Genomic DNA, 20,317 nt, shown 5'->3' on the forward strand with positions numbered 1-20,317 from the left:
CCAAGGTGCTATAACCTCTCACCTGGATTCTGTAAGGCATGTTTCATTTCTTAATTAACACAACAGAGTAAGCTTGGTGAACTGAATAAATAGCTAAATCAAAAGACCCTCTTAAATGCAGTACTGCCAATAACCAGCTATTTAAGTGGCCCTATTAACTCCTCCAGGCCTGTTTCTCTAATGGCATAACAAGGGAACTGGAATAGAAGATCACCGAAGTTGGCACCACTCTGTCAAAATTCCAAGCTAGCAACTCTAATCGTCTACTAGAGTTCTTTACTGACAGTAAAACATAAGCACAAATCCAATTTTCCTTAATCTGCTTATCTGACTATGTCATTACTCAGGCTAGAAAACTCATGCTCAAGCAATTGCAGCAAAGTAATGAAGATGATAAGACAAACTACCAGAAAATTCCTTCAGATGTCAAACAATAATTTAATCTAAAAATTTACAGCCATGTTTGGGGGGTTCAGTTAGTTGGAGCCAGTCCTGTACACCAAAAGACTGTGGGTTCAATTTCCGTTCAAGGTATATATCAAGGTTGTGGGTTCAATCCTCAGTGGGGATGTGTATAGGAGGCAGTCGATCAATGTTTCTCTCTCACATTGATGTTTTTCTCTCATATCAATGTTTCTCTCTTTCTCCAAAAATAAAAAAATATATATCCTCAGGTAAGGAAAATACATACATACATACATACATACATACATGCCATTACAGAGTAAGTGCAATGAATTTATTGCAATGCTGGGCATCAATATCTATTTTAGAGAACACTCTTTTAAATGTAGTCTTAAAATAACCCCCAAACTTCCTTTCCATTAATGACTGCTTATCCCTATGATGTTTTTGTTTTACTTCTTTTAATATATACCACCATAGTAGCTTCTGCAATTATAACTTTCAAATGAGAACCAGCCTGTAAATGGCAGCATCATTTAGCTGAAATGTTCTGACATAGGGTCAAAGTCGAGGGTCAGCAAACTACAAAACTACCTGGCTAACTGCTTATTTTGTACACTTACAGGAATATAGCCAAGCCTGCGCATTTTCAAACTGTCTATGGACAGTTCTTACTATAGTGACAGGGTTAAGTAGTTTTGACAGACCACAAGACCCAGCAAGTCTTAGTTACCTTTAGGATACTGCAGAAAAGTTTGCGCATTCCTTACCTAAATAACATTTCAGTGAGTAACTATAGTTTCTAGGAGATATTTCAATGTTGTAGTTATTTCTAAATCAAAGTTTTAGAGAAATGATACTCCCATTTCATTACACCCCAACCTCATACTATTCTTAGAAGCAAACACTTTAAAAAAAGTCTATGTAAGTGTGTTTAAGAATTTTGCTATACTATGAAAAATAATCAGCAACAAAGAACTTTCAGAGATTATCCAGGTTAAGAGCTGGCATCTCTATTTTCTGATTGGGAAAGATAGAGAATATACTTTATTTCATTGCTTCTAAGAAAAAAAATTAACTTCTTAATATTGAGATATATTTTATAACCTATGGAATTAGACAGTTATTATCAGCCCAGTGGCAATCATGACAAAGTTATTTTCCACTGACACTTTCTAGTAAGATCAAGAGAACATTAGCTACATATAGTAAGTAAGAGAAGAAAGAATGGTAAGGGCAAGAAGAATATTCTGAAGTAGAATAAATATAACTGATGGATGTTGTGGAAACATTTCCATTTTTTAAAAATATATAAATGTAATAATTTTTTAAAAAGTCATGCATATGAAATTTACTCTGCAGCAACTTGAATGAAGGCTACAAATATTATAGAACCAATAGTTCTTTCAATCCAATCTCACACGTTAGTAAAAAGAAACAATAGCTCCTCAAATTAGAAGAACTTAATGGTCCAACTCCTCACATTTGTGAAATAGCAAAACAGCCTAGAGACAAACAGAACTAAAACTCTTTGTAAAATTGGGGGATTTTCTTGATATGATGTACTGAACAAAATGTTAGTTCTGTACTATTCCTGAGACAAAGACATAACCTAAAGTGAATCAGGACAAATCCAAATTGTTGGACACTAGACCAGAAACTTTTTGTTTTTGTCTAGGCTAAAAGAATATTACTGGGACAACTGGCAAAATCTGAAATTAGAGCTGTAGTTAAATAAAGTAAAAATGTTAATTGCCTGATTTTGATCATTATAGTGTGGTTATGTATGCAGAGTTTTTAGTAGATAGACAATAAAGTAAATAGGGATAAAGGGATATCATGCCATCATTTTTGTACCTTATTCTTCAATGGTTCAGAACAAAAATAATTATATATGTAAATGTGTAAATATAAATATGAGTAAAGAAAAAGAGTGATAAAGTAAATAGGAGACAAAATGTTAATAACTAGGGAATCTGGGGGAAATGTATATGGGAGTTCTTTGTACTATTATCACTTTGGTACAAATTTAAAATTACTTCCAAATAAAAGGTTAAAAAAACTGATGCAATTTTAGGAAATAAAATGTGGTATGTTCAATACAAAATACTGAACAGTCAACCAACCCATCGAGATTAATTTATGTATTTTTAAAAACTTTTTATTATGGCAAATTTCACCCTCCAAAATTATTTTGAAGCAAGTTCCATATATATAATTTTATAAATACTTCAGCATAAAATAATTAAAAGTGTTTTAAGAGTCCTTTAAAAAATGAAAATAAGGAATCTTAAAAAATAAACTCAACAACTATACTTAAATAAAAATAAAAAATCCCAATGCTATTGTCATATCTAAAAAATTTAACATGAATTTATTCCTAAGTGAGAAATACACTGAAAATACTTGCCAAAATAAGCAGTTCAGTAATAGCTGTATTACTTATTCAGTCAGATTCTAAAATAAGTTTTACTGGATGTTTCAAAGGCCATTAGCATAAAAATGTGAAATCTGTGGCATAACAAAAAGAAGACAGCAGTTACTGCTAAATCCACCCTTACAGCTTGGACAGAAATGACTACAATAAAAAATGTTATTATTTCCTAGTGTCTCAAACACATATGTTAATATTGTGATCCTAAAAACAAATCTGCTTCATCATATCAGGAAGAACTTGAGTTTGAATGCTGTGCATTTAAAAGAACATCAAAATATCAACACTCCACTGAATATACAAGTAACTTATTTCTTCTTTCTTTTTAAAGGTTGCAGACAACCCAATATAGAATTCAGCGTGCAGGATCCTTTATTTTGAAATTAAAAAAAAAAAATTATATATATATATTATACTCTTTTGTGGGCTAAGAATTATTTTGAGGCAACAAGATTTTTAAATGATAAAACTGCTAGATATCAGAAAATTCAGGGAAATGAAAGGCCTTGAAGACTATGATTAGAAGAAAAAAAATTGAGAAAGAGACTTTTTATAGTTAAAAATCAGTAACAGCCCTAACCAGTTTGGCTCAATGGATGGAGCGTCGGCCTGCAGACTGAAGGGTCCTAGGTTCGATTCCGGTCAAGGGCATGTACCTTGGTTGTGGGCACATCCCCAATCGGGGATGTGCAGGAGGCAGCTGATCAATGTTTCTCTCTCATCGATGTTTCTAACTCTCTATTTCTCTCCCTTCCTCTCTGTGAAAATCAATAAAATATATTTAAAAAAATCAGTAAGAGCCAAAACCGGTTTGGCTCAGTGGATAGAGCGTCGGCCTGGGGACTGAAAGGTCCCAGGTTCGATTCCGGTCAAGGGCATGTACCTTGGTTGCGGGCACATCCCCAGTAGGGGGTGTGCAAGAGGCAGCTGATCGATGTTTCTAACTCTCTATCCCTCTCCCTTCCTCTCTGTAAAAAATCAATAAAATATATTTAAAAAAATCAGTAAGAGCTTCTCTAAGACTCATGCATCAATTAAATGCAAACAAGAAAATAGTTCTACAAAATAAATGAAAATTTAAATTTAAATTTTCATTGTCTGTTCAAACAAAATTTAAACAGACTCATAGTTAGAGAAAATGGACTGATGGTTGCCAGAGGGTAGTTGGGGGACTGGGTGAAAAAGGTGAAGGGATTAAGAAGTACAAATTGGTAGTTACAAAATAGTCACAGTATAGGGAATATAGTCAATAATATTGTTGCCCCGCTGGTATGGCTCAGTGGATTGAGCATCGTCCCATGGACCAAGAAGTCTTGGGTTTGATTCCCAGTCAGGACACATGCCAGGTTGCTGCTCCATCCATAGTAGGAGATATGCAGGAGGCAGCCGATAGATGTCTCTCTCTCATAGATGTTTCTATCTCTCTCCCTCCCTCTCCCTTTCTCTCTATCTAAAAAGCAATAAAAACATATTTAAAAAATAATATTGTAATAACTATACTAGGTGAGTACTGAAAATATTGGGGGAACTCTTTGGGAAGAACATAATTGTCTAGCCACTATACTGCACACCTGAAACTAATACAAAATAATACTGAATGCAAGGTGTAATTGAAAAATTACAAAAAAAAACCCCCCCACAGAATAAAATGGTTCTAATAAAAACAGAAAATTAAGAATTAGTTGCTTATTCTTCTCATGGCCTGAGAGATTTTATAATGAATACCTTTAATCATACTCATCACTAAGGATGTAATACTGAGCATTAACTTCAAAGTATTACCCTTTTGTAAAGGATGGCACTAAGATAGTAATATCAACAGTGAGATAAACTAGATATTTATTTCTTTAAAGTCAGATTAGCATTAGTAGGAAAAAAACACCTTAAAATACTTAACACAAAATATGTCTTTTATTTCTTTTCTACTGCCTAAACTATACCATTAGCCCAGACCGATTCTAAATAAAATTGCTTTAAAAAAAATACTGGAAATATCTATGAAAGACAGACATAAAAATCCAAGTTAAGAGATTAAGCACAAAACATATAAAACAACTATAGTTTAATTCAATAATATAAGGATCAAATTAACACTGGAATTCAAAACCATTAAGAAGGGAGATAATTAGCCTGGCCCACATGGTTGAGTATCAATCCATGAACCAGGAGGTCAAGGTTCAATTCTGCACATGCCCAGGTTGCAGGCTCAATCCCCAGTGAGGGGAGTACAGGAGGCAGCTGATCAATGATTCTCTCTCATCATTGATATTTCTATCTCTCTATCTCCCTATCTCTCTTTCTCTTCCTTTCTGAAATCAATAAAAATACATTTTTTAAAAATGAAGGGACATAATTATATTTTAGTTACTTTTCTACTTAACATTAAAATAAGAAAGAGTACTTAAAATTACAGCTATATGTTCATACTGTCTTAAAAATAGTTTAAGGGAAAAGTGTAAATATTTCTGTAGTGGGAAAACACAACATTGGTCTTATTATTAAACATTTATCCACACTAAAAAATACACATTTGAATATAGTGAAAGTAACTTATTATATTCAGTAAGTGCCTGACTATGAGGCTTGAAATTATATTTCATTAGTACTTGAAAAGTTTTTTAAGACTAGCATGTAAGAATTTGATTCTATGACAATCATTTATTTCAATCTCAATACTAATTTGAATATGCTTTTTTTAAAACAGTCAATCCATTGCCAATTGAATACACTGCAAATCAGTTGGCACAAATGTGGTGCAGCGAATCCCTACAAGGAGTCTAAGACTCTTTTCAGGAAGTGCATGAGAATAATATTCTGGGCTTGCCATAGTCATAGATGATTAGAAATTTATTATTTTGCTTCATAAAAGATTAAAATAACGGCCATGATTTTCTCTCAATAGTTTTCAAACACTATTCTACATGTAATTCACATAGAACCAAAACATTATTACTTACATCGTCACTCTGCTGGGCTTCTTGCATTACAAACTCTCGGACCATGGATGGACTAAATTCTACTAGATAAGAAAATATATCTGTAGCAGCTGATCTGACTTGCAAATCATCCATGCCCTGATGAAAGGAAAATAGATTACTTAGAGACTGTTAACAAATGTTATGATGTATTTTCCTTTTTTCCAAATCTATGTACACTTCCAACTTTTTGGATTTAATAGTACTGGAATCAAAATACATAACCTCTCTATCCTTTTACAAATATTAAAAAGTTTTAGCCGAAACCGGTTTGGCTCAGTGGATAGAGCGTCGGCCTGCGGACTCAAGGGTCCCAGGTTCGATTCCGGTCAAGGGCATGTACCTTGGTTGCGGGCACATCCCCAGTGGGGGGTGTGCAGGAGGCAGCTGATTGATGTTTCTCTCTCATCGATGTTTCTAGCTGTCTATCCCTCTCTCTTCCTCTCTGTAAAAAATCAATAAAATAAAAAAAAATAAAAAAAAGTTTTAGATAGCTCAATGATTAGTTTCCACCAGTTTTTTCCACCACAAAATAAATACTCAGAGAATTTAAATTTAAGCATCAGCACAGGATTATAAAGCAACACTGTAACAAAAGGTTGGTTTTTTTGGGGGGGAGGAGAGGGAAGAATTATTGATTTAAATATATGCAAAAATGTGAATGATGTCTCCTAGTTAAGTCTTTAAAACCTTACAGAATCTGTCTTTGATCCTGGATTTGCCAGTTACTTTACACCTTAGTAACTGATTTCTCAATTATGATTTTCCTATTAGAGTATGCTTTTGAAAACACTTTGGGTATTTTTACTCTTTTCCACAACTTAATTTTCTAAGGTAATGATTCTGAATGCTTGTCCTCTTTCAACATGTGAACAATACATGATTCATAAGTTGTAAAATCTTCAGGAGATTCTGAAAACATTCTATGACTCAGTAGTTCTCAAAATGTGGTGCAACAAATCCCTACAAGGAGTCTAAGACTCTTTTCAGGAAGTGCATGAGAATAAAATCCTATCTAATAAAAGGGTAATATGCAAATTAACCATCACGCCATCACAAAGATGGCGGCATCCATAGCCACAAGATGGCGGCGCCCAGTCCTCTCAGCCCCACAGGAGTCCCCCAGTCCCAGGGGGGCGGCCACTGAGAGTGGGCAGCATGAGTGGCCTGGTAGAATGCTTGCTCCGTCACCATGGCAACTAGGTAAGTGTTCCGTGCCTAGCTGCGGATGGGCCTCTGGGCCGCAGAGAGCCTCTGGGCAGCGGGTGTGGAGCGGCCAGGCCCCACAGAGAGCTACTGGCGCACGATTTGTGCGCAGGGCTACTAGTTATTTTCATAATAATAAATAATACTAGGGTATTAATAGCCTCTTCACTCTCAGTCTATCACAAGTATAGTTGGGTTCTCAAGAGGCTACACAACCTGTGGTATCACAACAAATTAAATGCTGAAGCTACTATGAGACTATTTTCTAATCAGCCAGACTTGAAAGGTATTGGTAAAAAATATGAAACAGGCCACGACCAGGTAGCTCATATGGATATGCCAAGATTGTGGGTTTGATTGATGGTCAAGGCACATGTAAGAATCAACCAATGACTACATAAATAACTGGAACAACAAATAGATGTTTCTCTCTCTCATTCCCTCTGCTCCCCTCAAATCAGTAAGTAAATTTTTGAAAAATGTTTAAAAAAACATGAAACAATGCCATTCTTTTCACTAAATATATTTTGTTTTGGAAAAATTATTTTTTCATAAAAGTTATATTATTTGTGTTAACATATAATTGGGTTGTTATTATTTTAAAATAATACTTAAAAAACTCTCAGTTTTAATTTTTCATGTAATAAATATCAATGGATAAAACTAATAAGCAAAAGTATGAGAACCACTGCCCTAACCCCATATTGCAATACGAGCACCTTTGATTCAGTCTGCCCTCACTCTACTCACTGGTCTAAAAAGGAAAGACATTTTATTTGTTTCTATGAAACATAATTAATATGGTTACAGAAGAGAAAGTCTTATATGGGATTTTTATTCACCTGAAGCCATATTATATGCAAGTAATTACATAGTAATATTATAAATTTAAGTTAATAAAAACCTGAAGATTGAAAACACTCTTGTATAATTCACTATCAAGGAAGCATAATTTAAATTATAAAATTCAATATGCATTACTATAATAAGTACTTGCCATCCATAATATAAATCTTTTACAAATCTCAATTTCAAAAACATGAAGAAAAAAAATGTATAATTACCATTACAATTTCAAGAGCAGGAAGAATGCCCAACTTTGCCAAGGTTTTGAAAAATGCATCCCTGTTTTGAGGTTGTAATGTCTGAGAAAATGCACAAAACTCCTTGAAAAAATTAACCTGTAATGTTAGAAAGTACAGTGAGACATTGATACAAATAAAAGTAAACTTAAGGCACATGGTAATGTGAGCAACAACACCCTTCTCAAGGATTGTCTTTTTAGGGTGTCCTGACTCCTCAGAACCTACATAGGACACATTAGAAGTTAACAGCCCATTAAAAGTAAACCTTACTTTGAACAATTACCTCTCTAAAAACATTATAGTGTACACACGTTATATGTGGAGTCTCTGAGGAATGTATATACTTATATATTATTCTCTATTCATGACTAAGGTGTAAAAATGCCATGTAAGGCGAATATTTTGAATTAGAGCAAACATTTTCACAGAAACCCTGCTACACAGAAACCCAGTGGCTGGGTTTCCAGGGAGGCCTCAAAAGTATGATTAGGGTTTTAAGAATTGGAAAGGACATTACAGATTCCCTAGTCTAAAGGACTAATTTCATAAATAAGAAAACTAACTAGGCTATTAATAAATAACTACACCAAAAGTTACTTGGCTGATTTTAAGTCAGCAATCTTTCATTACTTCTTAAAACCCATGTACCTGATTATAATGTTTGATAAATTAACAAACTACTGGTAAACAGCAATCACTATTTTCCTTCCCCAAGGCATGGTTTTTATCTCAAAAAAGCTATTATAAACACATTCATAAGAAAAAAATTTCCAAGAAGCAATTATTTATCATTCATCTACTTAAGAAGCAGTCCCCTTGCCACTTGTTTAAAAAGAAAAGCATCTCTATACTGTATCTACAACCAAGAAAATGCATGAGTTTGTATTTCTGTCCTAACATAAACCACATATCTGATTTTGGAATTTGTAAGGCACACAGTTTCTCTCATGGAGAGGGGAACCCACATCAAAATTATCTTAAGAAATTTCTAAAATATATAAAACAATAAGTTTGAGAATAACTATTTACAGTATAATTTAAGTACATATATTTTATCTCATACTCTAATTATAAAAAATTTTCTCTTAACAAATTCAATATCAAAAGCCTGCATGCCAAAAGAGTAAGTGCTCTTTAAGGGTTTGAATTTCAAGAATAAATAAATTACCAATTCACGCCGTTTATCATCATCTGTAGCCTCATCTGTTAATTGTGCAAAAACTTCAGACAAAAACTTCTCATCTTCCTACATGAGAAAAAAATGTTAATTTTAAAATTAACATTAATTACTACGAAATATTAAAAGTATAAACTTTACTCATTTATATGATATACACAAATTATCATTTAATTTTCAAAACTTGACTACACCATTCACTATTAGTTATACATACATTAATATTTCATATAACTAGAAATGTCAACTATAAAGAACTCTTTTGGAAAACAAAAATATTCTAGAAGTCATGCATAAACACTCATTTACTTTGACTTAGAGCCTTTTTAGCTCCCTTTTGGGGTCTATTTATTCTTAATTTAAACATAATTCAAACAAGTTTGAAGATCTTTAACCCACAGCAGATTAAAACTTTTTTTTGTGTATGTGCTGCAGAATTTTAGTAATTAGTTTACATGTAACATGAGATGAAAGAGGTTGAAAATCACTGGTATAGAGTCTTACACGTTTTGTGGTCTCCAAGGATACCATTAAACAACAAAACACTACAATAACTGCCTTTCATACTGTTGAGGAAAAAGGTTGAAATCGCTGGTGTAGAGTCTTACTTGTAAGGGTACAACTAAATGACAATACTACCATAACTGTTTTTCATACTGAACACATATTTCATTTTTAGATTTCAATCAGGCTTTAAGAGATTACCTAGTCCAATTTTAAATTTCATAAGACTGAGTTACAAAGAGTGGATTTACCTGTGGATAGCTATCGACAGAGATAGATTTAGAATCCAAGTCTCCTGCATAATGAGATTTTTGTCATTCCCACCCAATAAAATAAACTACAGGATAGGACCCTAAATACTTCAAAGTTTGAAACAAATCAAAGCCACACACACACACACACACACACACACACACACACACACACACACACTCTTGAATGCGACAAATCTAATAAGTAACATTTAATATGTTAAATCCTATACTTGAGGCCAAAAACCTCTAAAACAAAATGAAGAGCCATATGTTTATCATCAGTTGTTTTCGAAAAGGTATTGAAAGATTTTACATATTTAATTAGTAACTGGAATGAAAGGTTAACAATTTCTCTTTCAGTGCTGAAATCTTGATATAGGCAAAACTATGTCAAAAAGAATGAATCTCTGATTTTATTGGATTTGTTTTTAGCTCAACTCTCATCTATGTAATAGTGGAATTACATGTAACATGTTAAAATGTCAACATTTGAGAGAGTTGTCCTACAACTTATTCTAAAAAGGATCTTAATCTGTAGCGGACTGTGTGGAAATAACCTCACTTTTTTGCCTTTTAGGAATTTAATTTGAAAACATTTTAGAATGTATTTCTGAATTTTGGGCACAAGGGGTTTTGAACAACTAGAAAAGTTCAGGTCAACTAAAATATTATGCTTCTATCATGCTAAAGAAAATTTCAACATATATTAGAGTACATACTAGGAGCCAATGACCACACTAAATAATTTTAGTTAAATAACTTAAGTTAGTCTAGGACCGTGGTCGGCAAACTGCGGCTCGCGAGCCACATGCAGCTCTTTGGCCCCTTGAGTGTGGCTCTTCCACAAAATACCACGGCCTGGGCGAGTCTATTTTGAAGAAGTGGCGTTAGAAGAAGTTTAAAAAATTTGGCTCTCAAAAGAAATTTCAATCGTTGTACTGTTGATATTTGACTCTGTTGACTAATGAGTTTGCCGACTACTGCCCTAAACAATAGGTAGTTTCCAGTATCTGTCTATTTTAGCAAATACATCTCATGGACCAGAAATAAGTAACTTTCCTTTTTAAAGCTACACTTGATTTATATAAGTATAGCCTTCACAAATAAGCCTGTGATAAAATATATAAAATGACATATAAAATGTTATAAATATTTATAACTTAGTTTGCATAATTTATTTTTTTTTTAAAACACTGATTTTGGTAATCAATGCTCTGAAGTCAAAAGCAGTCATTTGAAAGATACACTTCAGCTTCTGTCACTGGGTCCTTTACGTCAGCTATATTGACTGTGGGTCTACTTCCTGACTTTTTTTCTATCAGGAAGTGAAATGGCACCCTGAATTGTACAGTATGATTTTTCAAAATTAGTTCCCATAGCCCTCGCTGGTTTGGCTCAGTGGATGGACCACTGGCCTGTGGTCTGAAGGGTCTTGGGTTCAATTCCCATCCAGGGCACATGTCTGGGTTGCGGGCTTGAACCCCAGTAGGAGGCATGCAGGAGGCAGCCAGCCGATCAATGATCCTCTCTCATCATTGATGTTTCTATCTCTCTCTCTCTCTCTCTCTCTCTCTCTCTCTCTCTCCCTTCCTCTCTGAAATAAAAAAAAAAAGCAGGTCCCATGTATTGTAAATGAAGCGTAATGTGTAAGTCTAACTTCCCTCACACTTATTACTGCGGAATAACAAAAAACTGCTCAGTGAAAAAATGATCTGGAGAAGTAAACGCTACATGAAAGGTAAAGTAAAAATAATAGAAAGGTGAATAATGGTTGGAAGTATCATAAAATGGAATCCCATTACTAAATACTAAGCCAGAGATTCTCTTTGGTCTCAGGATACCCCTAAACTCTTAAAAATTACTGAGGGGCCCAAAGAGTTTTTACTATGTGGGTTATGTTTATCAATACCATACTTAAAACTGAGAATTTAAAAATATTTATTAACTCATTTAAAAGTAAGCTATTATGTTTATATAAATATTATTTTTATGAAAACAAACTATATGACCCCAAAATTTAAAAATTTAGAAAGAATGGCTGTTTTACATTTTTGCAAATCTCTAATGTTTGCCTTAACAGAGGACAGCTAGATTCACATATCTTCTTCAGCATTCAGTCTGCTGTGATGTGTTGTTTTGGTTGAAATATAATGAAGAAAATAGAGCCTTACACTGACATGAAGCTGGAAAAAGGAAAACCTCACAGACCTGTCTAAAGGGCTCCAGGGATCCTGAATGGTCCACGGGCCATACTTGAGAACCACTACACTAAGTATATAGTTGCTGCTCAATAAACTTAGTGACTCATATGGAAATAACAACGACAGTTATATAGGAAACTGTGCATATAGCATACTATCACAACTGAAGAAAACTCTTCAAAATCCTGTTTATTACACTGTTAGGATATAAAAGATTAACATGATAAATATGGTGTAAAACTCCTATTTTACAACTCAAGGAGACAGAATAAAATCAACCTCACATAGCAAATAATCTAATCATCATTTCCTGAAAATGAGTATTTTTCAATCCTGGCTGCACATTGTAATTATTTGGGCAGTTTTAAGCACTCATACTTATACATATCCCAATAATAACTAAGTCTCACAAAATGAAATAAAAGATGATTTAAAAATAGCTGCTCCTGTTTGGGATGATGGAAAAGTTCTGAAAATGGACAGAGGTGAATGTACTTAATGTAAAGAATTGTACACATAATGGTTAAAATGGTGAATTTTATGTCATGTATATTCTACCACAATTTTTAAGAAGGAAAAAAAAGTTAAATAAAACCCAGCTACATCATAGGACATTTAAAAATATAAAAGGTCACATTAAGATTCTCCTTGAGAAAGCCATGAGATAAAACCAAAGAAATCTTTCAAAAAGAAGGAATGAAGAGCAGCTTGAACTATTACTGAAACTAAACATCTGAAAACAAAATTATGAAGAACACCTTAGTTTACTTACCTGCAACATGCTGACTATCTCAACTTTGTTGAAGAAAATAAAAGATGTAAGAGTAGAAAGAAAATTCTCTTCAAAAACGGATGGCGTCGGCAAAATGATGTCCTGAATGTACTGTACCCTGTAAGTTTGATGTATTTTTTGCCTTAGTTCAGAGTCTGTTATTGGTATAACTTCCTTAAACTTTGCAGTTTTGGTCAGGAATTCTCTATGCCTTTTTGGCTGAGCCAGAGCAGGGTCATATTCAAGGCATCCCACAACATCCATGATACACTCATCAGAAAACATTACCTCAAACAGAGTTGCCTTATTTAGAAATAAGATTCCTCTAATAATTTCATACAAATGGTGTAAGCCTTCAGTGTTTTCTAGGTTCTCACAAGCTTGGAAGAGCTGCAGTAGTTTTTTAATATAGCCTTCATTTTCCAAGGCCAGAGCCAGCTTTTCCCTACGGATAGGTGAGGAGAGAACTGAGGTAACTAAGTCAGCAATCTCTTCAAGTTTATTGAGTTCACATGTGGGCAGGTCAATCAGATGACTAGTTTCAGGCATTTCTTCAAATCGTTCTTCTTCTGATTCATCAATGAGGTCCTGTGTGACTTCCACTGATGGATCCTTACCTTGAACCTGAAAATATCCAAATATAGCTGGTTACTTTAAAATATAAATGCACTCAAATTTTTGCAAATCATATTACTGACCATTGAGCTTAAGTAAAAATAAACTATCTACTCCCAGTTAAGAAAAGTCTAGTGATTTCGAGCCATACGTCAAATAAGAGAATGAGAAGATTCACACTCCACTTTCTTTGGCCACTTTATTACACTGTGTGGCACTATTACTGGGAAGACCTAGGGGAAAAAATGACTGCAGTCAGATGCATAAAACTACTAAGTACCTTCAGTGATAAGAATCACTAGAGGGAAAAGATGATGTTAATGAAAATGACAACAGTCAAAAGAGACTATAATAGGATATCACAGTAGGCAACCACTTTATAGGAAACTAGAGACCCAGTGCACGAAATTTGTGCACTGGGGGGGGGGGGGAGGAGCCCTAAGCCTGGCCTGCGCCCTCAGGGGATACCCTAAGCTGTCAGTAGGACATCTTTAGTGCTGCTGTGGAGGTGGGAGAGACTCCTGCCACCGCTGCTGCACTTGCCAGCCGTGAGCCCAGTTTCTGGCTGAATGGCACTCCCCCTGTGGGGAGCATTGTCTGCCCCCTGGTGGTCAGTGCGTGTCATAGCGACTGGTAGTTCCACCATCGGGCCAAAACCGGCTCTCTGACATCCCCCAAAGGGTTCCGGACTGCAAGAGGGTGCAGGCCAGGATGAGGGACCCTACCGGTGCACGACTGGGGCCAGGGAGGGATGCTGGAGGTTGGCCAGCCGGGGAGGGACCGCAGGAGGGCTCCAGGGTGTGTCCAGCCTGTCTTGCTCAGTCCTGATCAGCTGGATCCCAGCAGCATGCTAACCTACCGGTTGGAGCATCTGCCCCCTGGTAGTCAGTGCAAGTCACAGCAAGCGGTTGAGCAGCCTTAGTATACCATTAGCATATTACGCTTTGATTGGTTGAACAGCTGACCGGATGACTGGACACTTAGCATACTAGGCTTTTATTATAGAGGATGGCAGCTAAAATGAATGTCATGATTAATTTCAAATTCCAGTGACTGTTCATAGCAAAGATTTACCTAAGGAGACATAACTATTAAATGTAATGTGGGTGCAGCCACTGTGGAAGCATATGGAGTTACCTCAAAATATTAAAAATGGAACTGCTTTATGACCCAGCGATTCTACTTCTGGGATTAAATCAGAAGAAACCTGAACACTAATTTGAAAGAATATATGCATCCCTATGTTCACTGCAGCATTATTTACTATAGTCAAGATTTGGAAGCAGCCCAAGTGCCCATCAGTGGATGAGTGGATTAAAAAGCTGTGATACATTTACGCAATGGCACACTAATTGGCTGTAAAAAAGATGAAAATCTTACCCTTTTTGACAGCATGAATGGACCTGGAGAGCATTATGCTAAGTGAAATGAGCCCATTAGAGAAAGATAAGTACCAAATGATTTCATTTATATTCAGAATCTAATTGAACAAAAATAAACTAACAAACAAAATGGAAACAGACTCATAGAGAACAGACCAACAGCTGTCAGAAGGGAGAGGTGTTGCTTATCTAGGTGAAAAAGGTGAAGGGATCAAGCAAAAAAAACAAACCAACAAAAAACTCATAGACATAGACAATAGTATGGTGATTACTAGAAAGAAAGAGGAATGAGGGGAAGTGGAGGCAAGTAGAAGGGGGTTAAATGGTAATGGAAGGAACTTGACTTGAGGTGGTAGACACACAATATAATATATCAATGATGTATTATAGAATTGTACACCTAAAACCTACATAATTTTAGTAACAGACGTCACCCTAATAAATAAATTCAATAAAAAATGAAAAAAGAAATAAATAAATGTAATGTGGAACCTGAATGGGATCCTGGAACAGAAAAAGGATACTGGATTTTAAACTGAGGATATCTGAATAAAGAATGGGCTTTAGCTAATAATAGTATATGAATAATAATATGAATAATAATAAGTGTTTAGTTCATTAATTGTGACAAGTGTATCATACTAATGTAAGATGCTAATAACAGGAGAACCAGGGGTGGTGATGTCAGGGAGGGGAGTACATAGAAACTCTACTTTCTGCTCATATTTTCTGTAAATCTGAATCTTTTAAAATAAAAACTTTATTTTAAAAAATTCCAGTTATCTGAGAGTTACCATTTATCCTATATCATGTAAGTTCTTCACAAGTTGAAGCCATGAGCACTTTCGATCATTAGTGTGTGGTACATAGTATTCATGAACATTAGGCAAATGGGTGATGAAATATATAAAATCTTAAAGCTTTAGAACATAAATATTTAATTTTTTGTTTGTTGTTGAAAGATCTTGGACATTTTACAGGGTATTAAAATCTGAAGTGATAAACAAAATTATGATAACTAAAAAAATTTTAAGTAAAAAATTTTTGCTGTAAAATATAAAAGAAATTTCTAGGTTAGGTTACCAAAATCTCACATGAAGACATTACCTCTCCACATTATAATATACATCTTTTAGGTAAAAAGAAAAAAAATTCAAGAAAGCATATAAATGTTAAGTTAAATATTATTCAAAGACCCTTACCTGACAAATTTTTTCCCAGATCTCATCACAGCCAGCTTTTTCCTGAAAACTTAGAGCCAGATCATAGTTTTCAGCTTCTGACCAAACGATTAATGTATCCTGTTTAAAAACAAAGACTTCTAGATCATCACACTTAAAAAGAAACAAAGTATAAAAGACTATAAAAAAGACAGGAAACAGCACAGCAATGACAAATGCCCTCCCGTAAGTGCAATTAATGTACACTCAACTGACATCATATAACTCTATTTTGTTACCCACTGAAACTTTAGTAATATACTGGCAATGAAATAGTAGCTTTGCCACTAAAACTGACATTGAGCAATATTGTAAAACAAAAAAAGACTGAAACAGGTTAGCAGGCTCTGGCTCATGTTACCAAGATAATGTTTAATGGAAGTCTAGCCATTCTTGGCTAAACTGTAAGTAGATATTCTAATCATCTACTTTCTATTGTTTCCAGAAAGTCAGCTGTTCCACTCACTAACCACCTACAAGTTTATTTTTCCCTTACGCCAGTTGTCAACTGGTTGCAAAGAGGCTAATAGCTGAAAATATCTTAAGGTTTAATCCTTTCTATATATTTTTTTAAACCTGGAAAAGCCTTCAGAATATTAATATAAAACAAAGGTGAAATGAAGATAACTTGCTTAAAATTAAGAACCCCTGGTTCAGGTAAGTACTTTCCCCAAATGCCCTTAATTATATCCCCACCAAAAGTTTAGTTATGCATTTAGGAAAAAGTTTTCAACCTCTTTATTAAAAACTAAGGTCTGGGTTTAAACTAAAACACACATACATGTTTAAACACTAAAATCACTGAAACACTCAAATAAAATGAAAATTCTTTTAGGATACATAATGAAAGTTTAATATGGCTAAAACTGTGATTTTCAAAATATGAATATTTGAATTTATACCCTAATTAGCAAAAATATAATCTACAAAAACAACTTATTTAATAATTGTTCATCTGACCTCCTGCTAAAATATATAAAATTGTGAGTCCCAAATTAAAAAGGGCAAAGTCTTCAAAATAAAAACTTTTCAATATTTTGGTAGTTCTCACCAGTAAATAAAAAAATATACTTTAATTAACCCAGGCCTCAGATGACTACCTATTTTGCTGTGTGATCAGGTAAAAAGAACAGGTGGAAATCAGTTTTCTAGCTTCTGCCTAGCTATGCTTCTTGGAAGGGAAATTTGCCACCAGATTATAAAATTTTATCAGGTCACACTTTTATTTAAAAACTCTCAGTGGCTCCCCCATCTACAGGAGAGGTTTTGAAATATTTTTTTAAAAAAACAAACCCAGCAAAACTCTTTTTACAAACAAAACTTACTAAAAAATCTCCATGTTAAAAAAAAGAAAAGATAAAAACAGCGCTAGTTAGGTTAAAGCACTAAGACACCTGCTCAGGGTCTATGTACTTTCCTCAGTCCCTGAGTTGTCTTAGATCCCTCTTCAAAACAGCTTCATGAACAGTGGTCTCCAAAACATTTTCACCTGTGCTCAAATTACTTAGGTTATATACAGGAACAAAATATTAGTATAGCAATACTTCTAAAATAGAAATAAAAAGGTTTACATAAAGATGAAATAAATAATACTTTTAAATGTTTGAATTATAATTTCTCTATACCATTAACATTTTAAGATGCAGTATACATTTAGGGCCCAGTATACTCACAAATGACAGCAGACACAAATCCATATTTGACATCACTGTTTTAATAATTTTGAATTTTTGGGAGGGGTAAATTCTTTTAAGATCTATGTTATCATTGTTTCTTTTTGACTAAACAATACACTCGGAGTATAAATGTCAGTTTAATTATTACCTTGTTCACTTGCGCTTACATTATTGTTACCAATCAGTTTTAAGGCACTTATTTCTTTTGTTAGGGTTACAGGTTAGTTTAAATTGAAAAATACCTGTAAACAGTTATTTGCACAGGTAGGCTACAATAATTCACAATAGGTGAAGAACGCTTTTCATGGAAATGTTACTCTTCTCTCAGAAAACCGTATCTGTTTTTGACTCTTGACCATGTAACTTTATATTAAATATTTAGCAAAACAATTTCTGAAAACGGGTTTCTTCTCAAATTCTAGTGCTTCAAACTATGCATTCCACTTTCGAAAGAATGAAATCCAAAACCCTTATTCCAGGCACCAAAGCCTTTTCAATTCTGGTTCTAATCTACCTTCTAAGAGAAAGTCCAGGTAAGCAGCAAAGTCTGAATTAAGGTTACCTGAAACCTCCTCTTAATCATTTTCTTTTGTTCTTCCCTTCCAATTCCTAATGGAAACTTTTCCCCATAAGCCAGTCAAAATCCCTGAAACTAAATGGGATTTATATTCAGAATCCTTTTTCAATGCAAAAAGGATTGACTTTGGGAAATGCCTTCTTTGGGGGCAGGTCTGGAGCGAAGCCCAAGAACCCTTATTTTTAACTAGGAGCTGAGGTAATTCTTTGGATAAGTCAAATTTGAGAACCTGACCTAAGTGTATCTCTAGTTGATAAACCGAGGATAGGGAAGTGCCATCAGAGTAGGCACCTTTCAGCTCTATGTATCTACTCCAAATGGGTGACAAACCCCATTCTTCCTTCTGTCCCTCCTCTCCACTGTTGTTGCATGAAAAAATTATTGGGAAGAAGCACTCCTTAGATTTATTTATTCCACAGATTAGTGTAAAAGCTCTTATGTGAGCAGAGGTTGGCACAAGAATATATAAAACAGAATGAGCAGTGTCAGCCTATCTAAAAAGCCTAGATAGAGCCAAGTTCAATTTTTCATAGTAAGGTCTGCTTTTTACCATTGTGCTTTGTGATATGTTTTTTGCTCATTTGTGTGGCACACATATCTTTGGGACATTATTAATGCCTCTGTTTAAACCAAGAGAAGCTTAGAGTTTTTCCTCCTCTATTAACTAAAACATTTAATCACCACTATATCCCTGTGGAAATCAGATTTAAAATAAGCTTGCAGGGAGAATAGAAAAAGTTATATTTGGTCTCGCCCTTTAAAAAAAACAAAGGTGATTATGTCCAAGCCCAGGATGGGAATAAGACATGAGCTAGAGAAACTTGACAATTTAATCTTTACCAAATCAGTTTTTCACAATGTAGTATTATTATAAGAAACTGTTATTTTCAATCTTACTTATTAATACACATTATTGAGCATATATTGTTGAAATCAGAGGTTCTTAATCCAGAGTCTAAACAATACTTTAAAACTGTATCACATTTCTTTTGGGTAAAGAGTCCCCAGTTTTTAATATCATATTCACAAAGGCACCTGTGACACATTTAAAAGGATCTTACAAACCAGTGGATTATCTGTTTATTTCTCCAGTACTGATCCACTTCATTTACATGAATAAATCCAGAGTTACAAAATGTCTGAAACACTACAGTTGTTAGACCAACCCTATATCTGCCCCTATTAATTCTGACAAAATTCAATACAGAGAGAGCTGAAGTTTTCCAAAAGGAATTTTTAAAAAGAAAAATATAAATATCAGGTTTACAGAATTTAAATTGCAGATTCAAAATCAATTTAAAAGTATGAAAATGAATGAGTTTATCCAGATAAATAATGTAGCATGTAACTCTCTAGTAGTTCCTAATAGTTATCCTAGTTCCTCTAAGATGCATTTTTAAAATATAGTATGGTAAAACATATAGGCCAAGATAGACATGATGACACTACTTATAAACAGTAGTAATAGTTTATCTTTCCCAAATCAGTGACATATATGAATACAAGTAGAATAATCCTCAACTAGAATTAGGACTCAACTCCAAGTTTCACGGTCCACTATTTCTGTGACTTTCAACGAAGTATTCCACCTCTTTGCTCTTATTTCCATTGAAGAAAGGAAAATGCTGCCTGCATTGGGCTTACTGTAAGGTTATTATGAATATAGTTCTCTCATTGAACTTATGTGTCAGGTACTGTGCTGAAGCATTTTTCATACATTAATTCACAGCTATTCTACAATGTAGGTAATATCTCTATTTAAAAGATGAGATTCAGAGAAAATTTGCTCAAAATCACACAACTAGAAATAAAATTAAACCCACATTTCTATTAC

At 34.2% G+C, this 20,317-nt stretch overlaps 1 protein-coding gene across 7 annotated transcripts in view; it reads right to left on the bottom strand.

Moving 5' to 3' along the window:
* PPP4R3B (protein phosphatase 4 regulatory subunit 3B) overlaps positions 1-20,317 on the bottom strand; it is a 46,662-nt gene that overhangs the window by 19,604 nt on the left and 6,741 nt on the right. For all 7 annotated transcript variants that reach the window (XM_008162114.3, XM_008162112.3, XM_054728167.1 and 4 more), the window contains exons 3-7: positions 16,213-16,311; positions 13,014-13,637; positions 9,274-9,351; positions 8,085-8,201; positions 5,797-5,913 (exon numbers count right to left, since the gene is read on the bottom strand). In XM_008162114.3, the coding sequence (XP_008160336.1) occupies positions 5,797-5,913; positions 8,085-8,201; positions 9,274-9,351; positions 13,014-13,637; positions 16,213-16,311 (1,035 nt within the window). The remainder of the gene's footprint in view (positions 1-5,796; positions 5,914-8,084; positions 8,202-9,273; positions 9,352-13,013; positions 13,638-16,212; positions 16,312-20,317) is intronic.

This window comes from Eptesicus fuscus, chromosome 16, assembly GCF_027574615.1.
Source record: "Eptesicus fuscus isolate TK198812 chromosome 16, DD_ASM_mEF_20220401, whole genome shotgun sequence".
NCBI classification, from domain to species: domain Eukaryota; kingdom Metazoa; phylum Chordata; class Mammalia; order Chiroptera; family Vespertilionidae; genus Eptesicus; species Eptesicus fuscus.